We start from the raw sequence: 14,964 nt of genomic DNA on the forward strand, positions 1-14,964 counted from the left end.
GTTCCAGCATATTTTTTTCACACAGCAGATGCGCTTACAGCTATAACCCAGTATTAGGAAACAACTATACATACTCATTCACACACACCCTTACATTACGGCTAATTTATTTAATCCAATTCAACTAAAAGCGCGTGTCTTTACACTGTGGAGGTAACCAGAACACCCGTATGAAACCCATGTGAACATGCGAAGAACATGCACACTCCACACAGAAATGCCTACTGGCCCAGTTGGGACTCGAACCAGTGACCTTCTTGCCGTGAGGTGACAGTGCTAACTACTGAGCCAACATGGCACCCAATTATTAGCAGTTAAATCCAAAACCATGGCATAGAATTAGGACTGTATGATTAATCGAAATCGAATTGCAATCGCGATTTGAAACGTTGCGATTAGCTAAATTGCAAGAGGCTACGATATTAAATATATATGTATTATATAATTATAGAGCAAATGCAAGACAACTGTCTTTACTAGGCAGTCTTATTAGCGAATTAAGTGAGCACACTTTCGTTCTGCCCAATCAGAATTTCACAAACGAACTGTGCGGAAAGCCCACAATAAAAAAAATTAAAAATAAATAAATAAATAAAAAACAGGAAAGTGCAGACAAGTGGGATTTCCGCATCTGCCGCTTCAGAAGCATTCATAGATGAATTTTTATCAAAGAAAAACAGCATGTCGGTAATATGCGAATATTTTGGTTTCAAGGTCACAGACACCGAACAAAAAAGGTAAGAGCTAAGGTAAAGGTAAGAGGTAATGTGTAAGAGCTGTCACATAATCGTTGCCACAGCATGAGGAAATACAACAACCAGCACCAATCCTAAAAATCCTTATATTTTTAGTATTATGTCTATTGTTGGTTTTATGTGACATTACATTTAGTATATTTTATCTTGCATCTTATAATTTAGTATTATGTCTATTGTTTGTTTTCTCTCTTTTTATATTGCTGCTGGTCTCTGTGAGTTACCAAACAAATTTCGTTGTACAACTACAATGACAATAAAAAGTTCTTTACTTAATTTACAAAAAAAGCACCACAGGCAGCTTTATGAGGAGTGTCTTGCTAAAAAGTCTAATAAATTAATTATATATATATATATATATATATATATATATATATATATATATATATATATATATATATATATATATATATACATATATATATATATATAAATAATATATATATTTATAATAAATTGCTAGTGACACTCAATCTAGTAGCTAGCAACAGCAAAGTTCAATTTCAGAGTTGTTTGTGCCTGTTTGCACCATAACTCACTACTGTTTGCTCTAGAGAAAATTGTTTAATTTCTGAATGTTTACAGTATAAAAAATTTTGAATAAAAGTTGGAGTTAGTTATCTTTTCAGTTCTTTTGTAATTAATACTCACTGCATTTTAGCAGTAAGAAGGTATGATACAGAATATTTAGCTGAAGCTTGACTACAACATTAAAATCGCAAATCAAATCGAAATATCTGTCCGGAAAAAAAAAAAAAAAAAAAAAAGGAATCGCTATTAGATATTTTCCCCAGGAAAACATTTTTATTTAAATAGTGACAAAAAAGTGCTACAACTTTACTACACAAATTTTTCTAAATATTAGTTATCTATTTGTAGTTTAACACACTTGCAGAGCAAGACTATAACACTAGTTATTTACTTGAACTTTTGAAAATCCCTCATCTATGTTGGTCAACTAAGATTATCAGCTAAATGCACAACAGCATGTCGATTACATCAGCGAAAACCAAACATTTAAGCTTGGCAAGGCATAAAAATGGATGTGCGAGATCAATGCATTTAAATTTTTTAGTGGCAATGCAGCACTTAACCGAAAGGGCAAATTACATTTTCAATCAACTCCCTCATTCTGGCTCTGGGCCAGGAGCGCTTCCTTATCATTAAGCCCTGATTAACTTAACTTCAACCTAAAGCTCAAGTTAAGAGGCTAAACTTTCAGTTAAATGTCCCTTTCTTCATTCCAATCTATGTAATAAGCATAAATACCTAAATAATGACCTTTTTAGTGGATTTATATTATAGCACATACATTATTATAGTCATGATAGCACTTTATTAGACACGGTCTTAAAAAGGTTCTCTCTCTTTTTTATTAACGAATGTACTTCTGCTTGACTCCAATATAAGTTCCGTTTAATAAATGACCTGTTTTTCGTTATATGTAAATAGGTATTAATAACTTGTATAGGTCAGCAAAGCTTTTTTTTTTTTTTTTAAATCAATACTTTTTTTCAGTAAAGACACATTAAATTGATTAAAATCTTTTGTAAAAAACTTATTACTGTTCCCCTTGATTGCAAACAGAGCCATAATTTAAATAGACAGTTCACCCAAAAAATGAATATTTCCTCACCATTTACTCACACTCATGTGGTTCTAGACTTGTATGAATTTCTTTCTTCTTTTGAAGTTAGAAAAAATAAATAATATTCGGAAGAATGTTGGAAAAAAGCAGCCACTGATTTCCACAGTAAAGACAGTGTTGGATAAAGTTACTTTTGAAAGTAGTGCATTACAATACTGGGTTACTCTCCCAAAAAGTAACTAGTTGCGCTACTTAGTTACTTTTTATTGAAAGAAAAAGAGTTACGTTACTTAATTGAGTTATCTAATTCAGAACTTGCAGGTATTTTTTTTAAACAGAGAAGCTCTGCATTTAACGACACACAATATATCCTACACCTACATTTACCTTTAAAAAATTTTTTAAACAACTTTACCTTCTGAGAACTTCCTACATACCCTATATACAGATTAATGAAAGTTTAAAGCGATGGGTTGGCTACTTTTGTCTTTTTGTGTTTTAAGTTCAGTAAAATCACTGTCCATTGAGACTATTTACTTGTTTATCATGTGCTCAAAATAACGAGAATACTTCCATCACAGAAATGTAAGACTCTGCCATCTAAGTTTATGTCTGTTCCCGAGGAGAGCTTGATTTCTCATTCAGTGCGTTTCAACGCTATAACACAAATTTTTAATTCAGCAAACAAATTTTTAATAGTAGCTCAAGTTACATTTTTTTTAAAGTAATGCGTTACTTTACTCGCTAATTAAAAAAGTAATATTATTACATAAATTTTGTTACGTGTAATGCATTACCCACAACACTGGTAGGGACGAAAAATATTATTGATGTCAATGGCTGTTTTTTTCAACATCCTTCTGTGTATTTTCCTTTGTATTCAACAGAAGAAAGAAACTTAAACTAGTTTGAAACAAGAGGATGAGTAAATGATTCATTGTCGGGTGAACTGTCTCTTTAATACCACACTAAATGCTGAAATAATGGCTGTAAAAAAAAATCAATGACTAAAAAAAAAAAAATTCACAGAATTACACCATTTTTAAATGGTCTTAAACCAACAACAAACCAACCTATATTGTAATATTTTCAATTATATTTTTTCTAAAAGCTAAATGCAGTCTTGATAAAGTAACTTTAACCAAAGATCAAGTTAAAAGTCGAAATGTCCCTTCTAGGCTAAGGCCGGTAAAAGATTCTGACGGTATGATAACCTTCGATAAAAATATCATGGTTTCAAGGTATTGTGATTACTGCTCTACAATATATTCTATCTAAAAGTCTGGGTAGAACAATAAAACTTTTTTCCCTCTGAACAGAATATATTTTATTTTGAGAAACATTTAAAATATTTCGAAACAGTAAACATTGTCAGGTTAAACAATTAAAATTATTCATTGACTTCTGCTGTCTTCATCTTCATCACAACAGCTTTACACACTGTTGTCCTAATTTTTTTTAAATATAAAAAAAACAGAAATCAAAAATCTTACATATACCATAGGAATGGTATAGCAGAAAATGTAGGCTGTTTAAAACCTTGACTTTTCCAAAAGCGTGGTATACCTTGAACACAGTTATCCTCCCATGCCTTGTCCCTTCCATATTCACATCTATCATCCAAGCATTCATACTTAAATAAGGCATTTTTAGTAGGATCTATTATATCATACACAAATTATTATATTCCAGATAGCACATTATGTAACAGGGTCAAAAAATAAGGTTTTCTCTACTATTCACAAATTCACTTCCACATGTCTCCATTATCAGCTCCAGTGTAATAAATTGCTTGTTTTCCCTCATCTGTAAGTTGCTTTAGATAAAAGCATATGTTTAATGACTTTGTAAACTCCTTTTTTTAATCAAGATCTCAGAGGAGAGTAAGTGACTGAGTACAAAAAGCGAGACTAATGACAGAGCTAAAATAAACAGTGGCAGGGAAAGTGAGCGAGCAAACATGAAAAAAAAAAAACGCGTTCACTGATATGAGTTTACCTCAAACTGTGTGACGGCAGCATAGCGGACTTCACCCGAAGAAGAGTATTTACTCCTATAGAAGCCTTTCATTTTGTCATTCAGCTCTCCAACAAAGTCTATTTTCAATGATCCCGAACCTGAAAAACAAGAAGTTCTTTTTTTAAAAGGCACATAACATAGAATGCCATTCATCTATCGTCAGGAAGCTGTTGAAGCCAAGTTCATGCGACAATAAACTGACTATAGCAACTAATTACACTGAGATTGTTGACATGAGTCTCGCAGGTTACACTTAAGTACCTTTTTGCAGAGTGCTGGGAAAACATAGGGTCACCTTCTCATCCTCGTTCTGATAGTTAAATCCCGTAGCGTTAATTTCTAAATGGACGGAGAGAAAATGAGCACAGTTAATCCTAAAAATAAAACAGACTATAAAGCATTTAATGCAGGTCGAACCTGCAATCAGGCAAAAGTCGAGCAAATACATTACTAATGTGGATTACAGTTGGTTTTTCAGAGTTTGGCACTCACCTTCCCCCCCGTCAGGCACAAAAGATGCAGTAATTATGTCTATATCAGCACAGTTCATCACAATCTGGTTTGTCCCTTGTGTAACCTGTCAAAAACAATGACAGAGAGTTCAGATTTAATGTTTATATGATCCCATTTGTTTCACGATCATGATTTCATGACTTTTGGTGTGCGATTTCCTTTCTAGTAACACTTCACTGGCTTTTGCAAGCTTGGTAAACCTTCCTTTGTTTCACACTGTATCAGATAACGGCCATAAAAATGGAACAATCTCACATCACCTACATACAATAGAGCTGCAGGAAAAAAGTTTACAATCAGTGCAGAAATATTTTTTTTCCTGGTTCAGTTAAAGCTTTTTCTCTGAAGTAGAAAAGAAAGATGGTATGCATTGCTTTTTTATGTTTAGGGTCAGTGAGTTTTTTGTTGTTAAATAAATGAATATTTTCATTCAGTAAAAACACATTTCAATTGATCAAGAGTGACAATAAAACTTCTAAATCATACATAATTTTCCATTTCAAACAAATGATGTTAGGCAGTTATTAAAGAGAATGTTCACCCAAAAATTAACTTTAATTCTCCCTCAAGTTCTTCTGTTGAACACAAAAGAAGATATTTGGAAAAATGCTGGTTCACCAACTTCCACAGTAGAAAAAAAAAGTCTGTGGGTGCCAGCTACATTCATTTTTTAAAATATATATTTTAAAAAAAGCTCTGAACACAATGTAGCTGTTTTTATGCCTGTGCCTTTTATGCTAGTTCTCCCCACCCAGCATGCCCACATGTCTTAAGAGTTTGCCTCAATATGCCTCCATCATATAAATAGCACAGTGACAGACATGAAGGAAGCAGATCTCATGTTACATTTGTGAGAAATACTATAGTAGGAACGTTCCCAATGATTATTTGATGTATTTGTTGTGAAGTTAAATCAAGCCTTTCTGCAGTGATGAGTCACACACAATGTTGTTACAAAGTTCATGCACACACACACACAAATACACACACAGTGCATGTGTTTAACATTGAACTGTTTTTGCATGGCAAATGTGACAGGCTACACGTTAATGTTCAAAGCTGTAAGGATATTTATTATGCTAGGGTGCTAAATAAACCTGATGTAACTTCCACAAACTGGGATTGAAGTGTCTTCTTTTTTAATTGTACTGACAGCTGACTGTGGTGATAAAGACAGTAAAATCGCTGTAATTCAATACAAACATGCACTGTTTTAAACTTGTAAAACTCATTCTTGATGACATTTGATGATGATTGATGATCACAGAAAGCTGAACAGATCTTTTTATCCCATTTGCTTTGTGCACGACCCTTCTTGTTGATATGATTATACGTTTTACTGCGGAAACATGTTAATATGTGCCTGTCAATCAATTCGGTGGGCAGGGAAACCACACTCCTACACCACATTACGGTGGGCCTCAGAATTGGATTTAAGATTTGGATCCTTTTTTAAGGTCAGAAATTTTTTTAAAAAAGAGACACTGTTTTTATATCGCTCCAAATATATCTATGGACACACTATACCTACACACGGTTCTGTGCAAACAGCTTCCAAAAGTCATCATAAGTGCCCTTTAAGCAGAACAGTCAAATTAATATTACTCTGAAGGCTGAAATAATAGCTGCTGAAAATACAGGACTAAATAAATAACATTAGCTTAACACATCATATTTCTTATAATAATATTTCTAAGATCGTAACAATGTAACAACCACAAATTTTTAAGTCAAACCCTGTGTGACTCAAGTGACCTTGTGTTGGGATCATCCACTTCAGTGGTTTCATCTTTGCTAATATCGCAGTGCATAAAATTTCCCTCTTCCTGTTTTGTTGTATGAAATCTCCACAAGTACGAGCAAATACTACATGCACGGAAAAAAGCACCGCCTGAATATCCTTACGGCTTTGCTAAGGCTCAAGAGCCATCTCCTGCTGCTATGAAATTCTGACGTATGCAGATGTAATCAGATTATAAATAAAAAGAACAACAGTTTGCATGGCCTCTTATGGGGCAATAGGCTGTTTAAGACTGCATATGTTGCATAATGCTGAAGTGAAACTTTCCCGGGACGATCAATAGCTTTCAGGATCTCACCTCCCCTCATAAGGCTGGTTTTCACAGGCGAAAAGAAACAATACAACCCAGAGTCAGTAAACATAGCATTTTAATTATTCCTCAAGCAGACTATCAGCACACTTCATTTACGGTGAGCTGGATCCTACATAATGAACCCATTGTGTTTAGAGGCTTGAATCTGCCAAGGTGAAGATTTAGAGAGCACATGTGGCTTGTTGAAGCTGGATGTGACTTGGATGCGATTAACACACTGGGTAAGAGCAGTACACTATTTTAAAGCCATCTTTCCAGGAACGATGGTCATAATGGGCATGGCATTGTGGGAAATGTAGTTTATCTCTAATAAGTCTTGGCATCTAGACAACATCAACTGCAAGGCGACTTTCACAACAGTGCTGCATTACAGAATGGTACAACAAGACCAAACGTGTGAAGCCGCTGGTCTATAAAAAGGCACTGCAAAATATCTTGCGCAAAGGGCAACGCTAGGGGCCGGACCACAATTTCATCACATCTGGCCCATATTTACTTCGACCATCTTTTATTTCTGTTTACAGGATCAACCACAGCAATTCACCCAGTAGTAACTGCTGTGATTGTGCTGATAAGATGCACTCATAAAGATGTGTAAAACAAAATACATATATGTGGGTGTGTGTGTGTGAGAAAGATAAGAGAAAGCGAGAAATATATAAGAGAGAATATAGAGAAATAGCATTTTTAGAAATATCTTTTTGCATTTGTCAAAAGAAAGAAACTCAAACAGGTTTGGAACAAGTGAAGAGCACATAAATTATTTTTTATTTTTTGGGTGAACTAACCCTTTAAGCATAACCATAAGCCATAAATTAATAAGACACTGAAGGCTGAAATTTTGAGAGAAATACATTTATTTCTCTCTCGAGACAAACAAACAAACAAACAAACAAACACAAAGGAAAATTAAGAGACATTTTCAGTTTCTCTGGACTTAATAGGCAGGGTTTGAGTAAAATGTTAGTACTTGTTTGATTCTAAAACATCTAATAACATTTCTTCCAAATTCCAAATAAAAGCTTTGCTATTTGGAGGATTTTTTTTACATCAGAAAACCACTGAAATTGTCAGTTGAATGTTATATGTTATATTTATATTAAATATTTTCATTTGTTGAGATTGTGTTAAAAATCTGGGTTTTTCCAACTTCTGTAGTTTGATTTTAAGTTGCCTTAAAATGAAAAGAAAAGTGTGAAAATATGACAATTTTTTGGCATTTTATGCATAAAAAGTTCTAAATAAGAATTTTTTTAATAAATTTCATCAGTATCCTTAAAATTTTTTTTTTTTAATGTTTTATATATATGAGCAATTCCAAGCAAATGTCAACCTTACCTTTAAGTTTTCACCAAAATAGCGAAACCCTTTTTAGTTTTTTTGTGTATAGGCTTTTATTTTGCAGCACTGCAAAAATACTCAAAAATGTCTCTGTAAACAATTTCAAACAATTATAATTGATTTACCAAAGTTACACAAGTGCCAATAACACATCAATAAATGGAAAAATGTGAAATAAAATGAAATAAATCCCTTATGTTGTTCATGGAGCCAACTCTTATTTGTTTGATTATCTTTGTGTCTTTTGGGCAGTGCAGTTTAATTCACAGAATTTCTACAAAGTATGATGTATCCTATAAACTCGCACACTTTTTTAGTCACATCAATAACACATATTTATTTTCCTTATCTAAAACATAAAATATGTTTATAAACTGATATTTTTCTGATCCCATAACTCTGTGGTTAGTGGTTTTAGGCAATATAAACATGTTCTAATATAATGTTTACATATACTTTTTCTGTGACTACTGCAAATGTCACATCCATAATGCTGGAATTGCTCATACATACTGTAGATACATACAAACATATTTATATATATATATATATATATATATATATATATATATATATATATATATATATATATATATATATATATATATATAAGCAATTCCATTCAAATGTCAACCTTGCCATAAAAAAATAATAAAAAAATAATATCTTAAATAATAATATATTAAAAATAATATAATCACCAAAATAATAAAACAGTTTCTTGGTTTTTTGTGTGAGCACTGAGCAAGTATTTTACAGTACTTTGAAAATTCTTAAAAATGCATCTGTCAATGTATTCAAACTACTACTCTATTTGATTTACCAAAGTCAAACAATTGGCAATTTCACATCTGTAACATCCATAACGGAGAGATGTCACATCCATAAAAACACTTTTTCACCATAAATGTGAAAATATTAAACTAAATAAAACCAATAATTTTTGTTTTATAGAGAGCCAACTTATATCTTATTGATTATCATTGATTATCATATTAATTTTTTTTGGGTTGTGCAGTGTAATTCACAGAATTTCTACAAAGTATGTTGTATACTGTAAACCCGCAGACTTTTTTGTCACATCCATAACGCATGTGTATTTACCACATTTAAAGTACAAAACATGTGTACAGATTAATACTTTGCTGCTCTCATAACTCTGTGGTCAATTGTTCCAGAAAAAAATATAATCAAATTTCAATATAATGTTAACATATACTTTCTATGTGAATTTATGTTTTGAGTTTTTACTGCAAATGTTACATCCATAACGCTGGAATTGCTCATATATATATATATATATATATATATATATATATATACATATATCTCATCTGTAGCAAAGTATTAAAGACGAGTGTCTACTAACTATGTTTCCAATTAAATTGCATTTTAGGTGGATGAAATGTATATAAATTAGACTTATGCATGCAAGACACAGGAACAAAATTAAAGTTTTAATAAACCTCGTATTCAGACGCGTGGTAACGTGGAAGTGTTTTAATTTAGCCCCAAATTAGTGTTTCCTCAGGCAATACACTGTGATTATAGTAAGCTACAAAGTATCATGCAAACTGTCAAGACAGGCTGAGAGTGACTCAGGAGCTCGTAGACACAGCTGATTCACTGTCTCGGCCAGAGTACGTGAAAACTATCACCTGGAAGGAGGATAAATTACGAAATTTGTATGTGTATTTACGTGCTTTATGACAGCAGCTCTGCAAGCTAACGTGGTTAGCAGTGTGGCGCCAGTTAGCGCTTTAGCTTGCGGGGCAACAACAAACTAACTGCTTAATTCCCTTTATAGTGAGAGTCAGACTTTCGAGAACAGCAGGTTGAAGTATTTAACCCTAAATAAGCATTTTGAACATGCCGGAGGAGGGAAATGCGAGAGGCGTAGAGTGTAAAGTCGCTCTCTGGGTAACTAGCAGGTAGCTCGTTAGATTAGCAGCACAACACAGTATCAGCAGTTATAAAAACGCAAAGTGCAGAAAAACAGGCTTAACATGAGCATGGCATGACATCGGGGCCCAGAGCAAAGAGGGCAGATGGGCTGCAGGGCATCGGGTTCAACATTACCTCCACGGCTGCCTCCAGTTTGCCCTCGAAGGTGAAGTCGACGAGGTCGGGCTTGAGGCGCAGCCCGTAGTTGACGGGGTAAACGTCAGTGGGCAACCGCACGAAGGGCCTCCGCTCGGGCATGCTGAATAATGTCGATACGCTGGAGACCGAATTAAAACGGACTAGGAGTCTGCTCGCTCGGAGAGTCAGAGACACGGGCTTCGCTATTGGAGTCGGATTGCGGGGTAGGGCTAGCCGTATGACTGACAGAGACACCCGACAACTCATGAAAAACAACATACAAAACGCTGGAGATGGTCCTCGTTGTGCCCCGCCCCCTCTTCGGTTAACCGCGTCCGAATCGTTATTTGGGTTCGGAGCTTTTTAGTGAATCGGTTCAAGTGGCTCGCAAAACCGGTCTAAATGATTCGTAGACCAATCCGGATCGAATGAGTCGTTTAGTAATCGGACTGATTTATTTAGTTTTCCGACAAAAATGTACTTTTAGTCATCTATATTATTAAAGTTTTAGTTGACTAAGTATAAGATTTTAGTCGACTAAATCTACTAAATTCCAACAGTTTTGTATACATTAATTAAATATGTCTCTTAATTGTCCAATTACTCCTGAAAAAATCAGTAAAGCTCTTAATATCAATCAAATTAGGTTTGAACATGCATTACAGACATTTTCTTTTTTTCCTTTGTCTTAACAACTAACCACACAAAAAGCTGCAGGTCAACATGCTCACTGTAAACAGCTGACACACATCCCCCTTATTCTGTTCTTGTTTATGTTGAAGACATAACCAACTGTTGACATAAATACTGTCCAATACAGAATTTTTAAAGGGACCGTTCTCCACAAAATTAAAATGTAGGCTACTGTTACTCACTCTTGGGTAACAAAACAATAAAAGTCTACATAACCCCAGTGTCCAGGCCAAATACCCCACATCACTCCTTAACCATCATGGCCCCCCAATCATCCCCATCCACTGAATTGGCTGTATCACTGTCTCTCCACTCCACCTATAGATGTTGTGTGTCCTGTGGCTGCCCATCGCATCATCCAAGTGGATGCCACACACTGTTGTGTGGAGAGACCCTCCTCTCAGGATTGTGAAGCGCTTCGGGTGTGTGGCCATGCACAATAAATGCTATGAATACATATCACATTACATAAAAAATATTTTAAAGAATGTTAATAAAACAGTAGATGGCACGCACTCAGTTACATTAAAAGCAATACTTTTCTGGTAACACAATTTGTGTATTTATTTGTAGATTCAAGTGTAATAAACCATGAATGAGAAACATTGCCCCTGCTTTTTCGTGTAGTTTTTATTTATTTAATATAAAATTTTGCTATTGCTCTGTAAAAATAAACCATAAAAACTATGACAAATATATTCTTCAATAAAATGAACACTGATTTATAATACTGAAGATTCCCGATCTGCCAAGAACCCATAAGTAAGTGAGCTAAAATGTTTTGGAGTAAAGGTATTGGTCAAATCTGTGAATTTTTCCAAATCCCGTGTCCGCCAGTTTTTTTCACAACTTGAAGTCACATTTCTGCTGATCAGTGTGGCACGAAATGCAAAATAATTTGTTTTCTATCAATAAAATATTAAATAGGTGTTTTGATAAATACATCGTTTTTTTACACTTTTAAAAACATTTTCAGCGACAGGATTTTAATATTCTATATTTTTTAATATTCTATAATATTTAAGTGCACATTTAAGATCTAAATACCTCTGATATGTTTTTATGAGCAGAATCATGCAAGAAAATGAACTGGAATACTGGTAAATTTAACAGCAATGTGTGGCTGAAACGTAATTTGCCAAGTCATGACGCAAATTTAGCTTAATCCGCTGTGAACGGATTGTTTTAAATGAGCTGTTCAAAAGAACCGATTCTTGGTAATGATTCGGACGTCTTGTCACCGCTCTCGCGTAGTGACTGAGCGAGAGAACAGAAATAAAACATCTGGATGGGAACAATGCTTTCATTTGGGTGTGTAATATTACTGTAAATCTATAGGGGGTGTATTACAGCCCATGATTAGATTTTCATTGATATTTAAGCTGTTTTTATTTACGTGTAGGCGGCAGGCCTATTCTGTGGACAAGAAGAGTCTTGATGAAGAATCATCAGCAGTTAGAAGTGAACATTCAATGTAAATAAAAAATATATTTATATAAAAAATGTATCGAAATTTGAAACAACAAAATTTACATCAGATATTATTATGAAGATGTCTTCGTTTCTGCAGATTTTATTCCAAGAATCAGCTGTTATAAATTATACTAGTGGTAACGTTTCCTCATTGTTTCATAAGAGCTCAATCATCAGGAACCACTGTGTTAATTTTGTTTAGTTTCCTGTATATGTCTTAATTCTAACATTTAATTAAACATATTATTTTTCACCAAATTGTTAAGTTTCATTTGCCAGCAAATGAAATGAAAGTCTGAGGCAGACTGACAAATCCAGTCTGAGAAACAATATAAAACACAATGCAATGAGATTGGAAACTGGATAAATCAAACGAAGTAGGCTTATCAGTGTCATCAAAAACATCATTTAAAGATGACATCTTCATGTTTGCTCTTTTTACTCACAATCAGGCCATATTCGCCATACAATACTATCCGATTGTTAAGTGGTGACGTGTTGGTGATGTATGTAATACTGTTTCCGGGTCCAAGCCGCCACTCATTTGAGTTGAGAAATTATTCGTTTTATGATCCCTTTTTATTCATATCACACATTAAAGTTAATTTTATTTAAAGTCATATAGTGTACATAATCTCTGAGCTTGCTGCATAACAAATACCAAAATTTTAACAATTAGTAAAAAAATGAATCACTTTCTGGCCATCAAATATTAGGCATGGACATATATATTGCGATCGTGATTTTCGAAAGTATTAAATTGCTTTGTAAACCTTTATTATTACCATTTCATGAGTCTCCCCATACAGTTGAATAGAGCGCTTGGACCCGCAAGCCGCTTCACGTGACGTCACACTTAACAGGCGGATACACAAAAAATTGCTGGGTTAATCAACTCAATTTTGGAATTCAAACCAACTGCTGGTTAAAAATTTGGTCCTATGAATTGAATTCAAAAAGTTATTCTTCTATGATTAAATTTATAGGAGCAAATTTTTAAATGTCCACATATGACCCAATCTTGGTTTAAATAACACAGCATTTTAGGGAAGTTTAGCTACTCCCGACAAGATCTCAATGTGTTGTTATATATATATATATATATATATATATATATATATATATATATATATATATATATATATATATATATATATATATATATATATATATATACTGTTTATTACTGAAAAGTCAGACTGGACTCTTTTTATCTAAGAGTTTAACGGTAATTGTTTAACCTTCATTACTTAGTATGGCCTAGTTTCATAAAAGTTAATATAACTTGAAATCTGAATCGATTTATGGAGTTTACAAATAAAATATCTTAATTCTAGAGTAAATCACATTTTAACAAGATTATTTATTTTTAAAGATATAAAACAAAACAAAAAAAATGTAATAGTCTGCGTCTCTCAGGCTGCACTACAGTGTCTATTCTCAGGTGCGATCCCACTACTGATCGGCACGGGGGATTTGACCTGCTCCGTCTCCGGCCTGGGCCGGTTCACCCCTCCTTAAACTACCTGGTGGTCCCGAGCTCCCCCAGGAGCACCATATCGATACCGAACTTACTGCGGACACCCGATCAACATAGTCCACTGCAGCCCAGAAGCCCAGAGCTCAAGCGATTCGCAGCTTCAGCCTCCCAGTAGCTTGGATTACAGGCGCGCGCCACGGACCCCGCCGGGAGTTGAGAGAATCAGAGCTGTGGAGAATCTGATCATCACAGCGACCTCTAGTGGAGGAAAACACAATGCTGTAGTAAAGTTGACTTTATTGGCCTTATATGGCGTTGAATAAAAAATCATGTGGAGTAGACTGTATAATTGAAACACATTTGTTGTTTTACATTGCCAAACAATATCACAGTCATTACTGATGTGTGCAATTTTTTTAGGCCCAACTGTACTTTCGGTCTCCCCCACATGAAACTATTTGTTTATGGTAATTCTATAATTTCTGCTTTAATTCAACAACTAATGTGAACAAATCACCTATTTCGTAATAGGTTTTCTACAGCTACATATATTATGGTACAATTCATTTAATGTAGTAAAACTAAAGTATACTACAGCATTTATTACATTTTATCATTTAATAATACTCCAGTGTGCTGCAGCATTTATTAACAAAGATTTGTACTAACATATGCATTATGATAAACTTTTCTATGGTTCTAAAACACTTTACAATTTACTATAGTGTTTTTTTACCATTTGGATCCATGCTGCTTTTTATTTTTATCCAATGTCATAATAAGGCATCAGTCAACTTTACTTCATCATTCAGTTTTCCTCCACTAGAAGTCGCTATCCATTTCCATGCAATAGGCTATATGATAGTTAAGCTAAATCGACAGTTGTCTTCTGTTTACATTATACGA

At 34.0% G+C, this 14,964-nt stretch overlaps 1 protein-coding gene across 2 annotated transcripts in view; it reads right to left on the reverse strand.

Moving 5' to 3' along the window:
* Nucleotides 1-10,680, reverse strand: part of npepps (aminopeptidase puromycin sensitive) — a 50,221-nt gene extending 39,541 nt beyond the window's left edge. The window contains 4 exon segments of one of the 2 annotated variants that reach the window (NM_001164027.1): nucleotides 4,342-4,460; nucleotides 4,624-4,701; nucleotides 4,855-4,939; nucleotides 10,410-10,680. In NM_001164027.1, coding sequence (NP_001157499.1) covers nucleotides 4,342-4,460; nucleotides 4,624-4,701; nucleotides 4,855-4,939; nucleotides 10,410-10,532 — 405 coding nt within the window. In that variant the 5' untranslated portion in view covers nucleotides 10,533-10,680. 2 annotated transcript variants of the gene reach the window in all.
* Nucleotides 10,681-14,964: the final 4,284 nt, after the last annotated feature.

The sequence above is a fragment of the Danio rerio genome, chromosome 11, assembly GCF_049306965.1.
Source record: "Danio rerio strain Tuebingen ecotype United States chromosome 11, GRCz12tu, whole genome shotgun sequence".
Taxonomy (NCBI): Eukaryota; Metazoa; Chordata; class Actinopteri; order Cypriniformes; family Danionidae; genus Danio; species Danio rerio.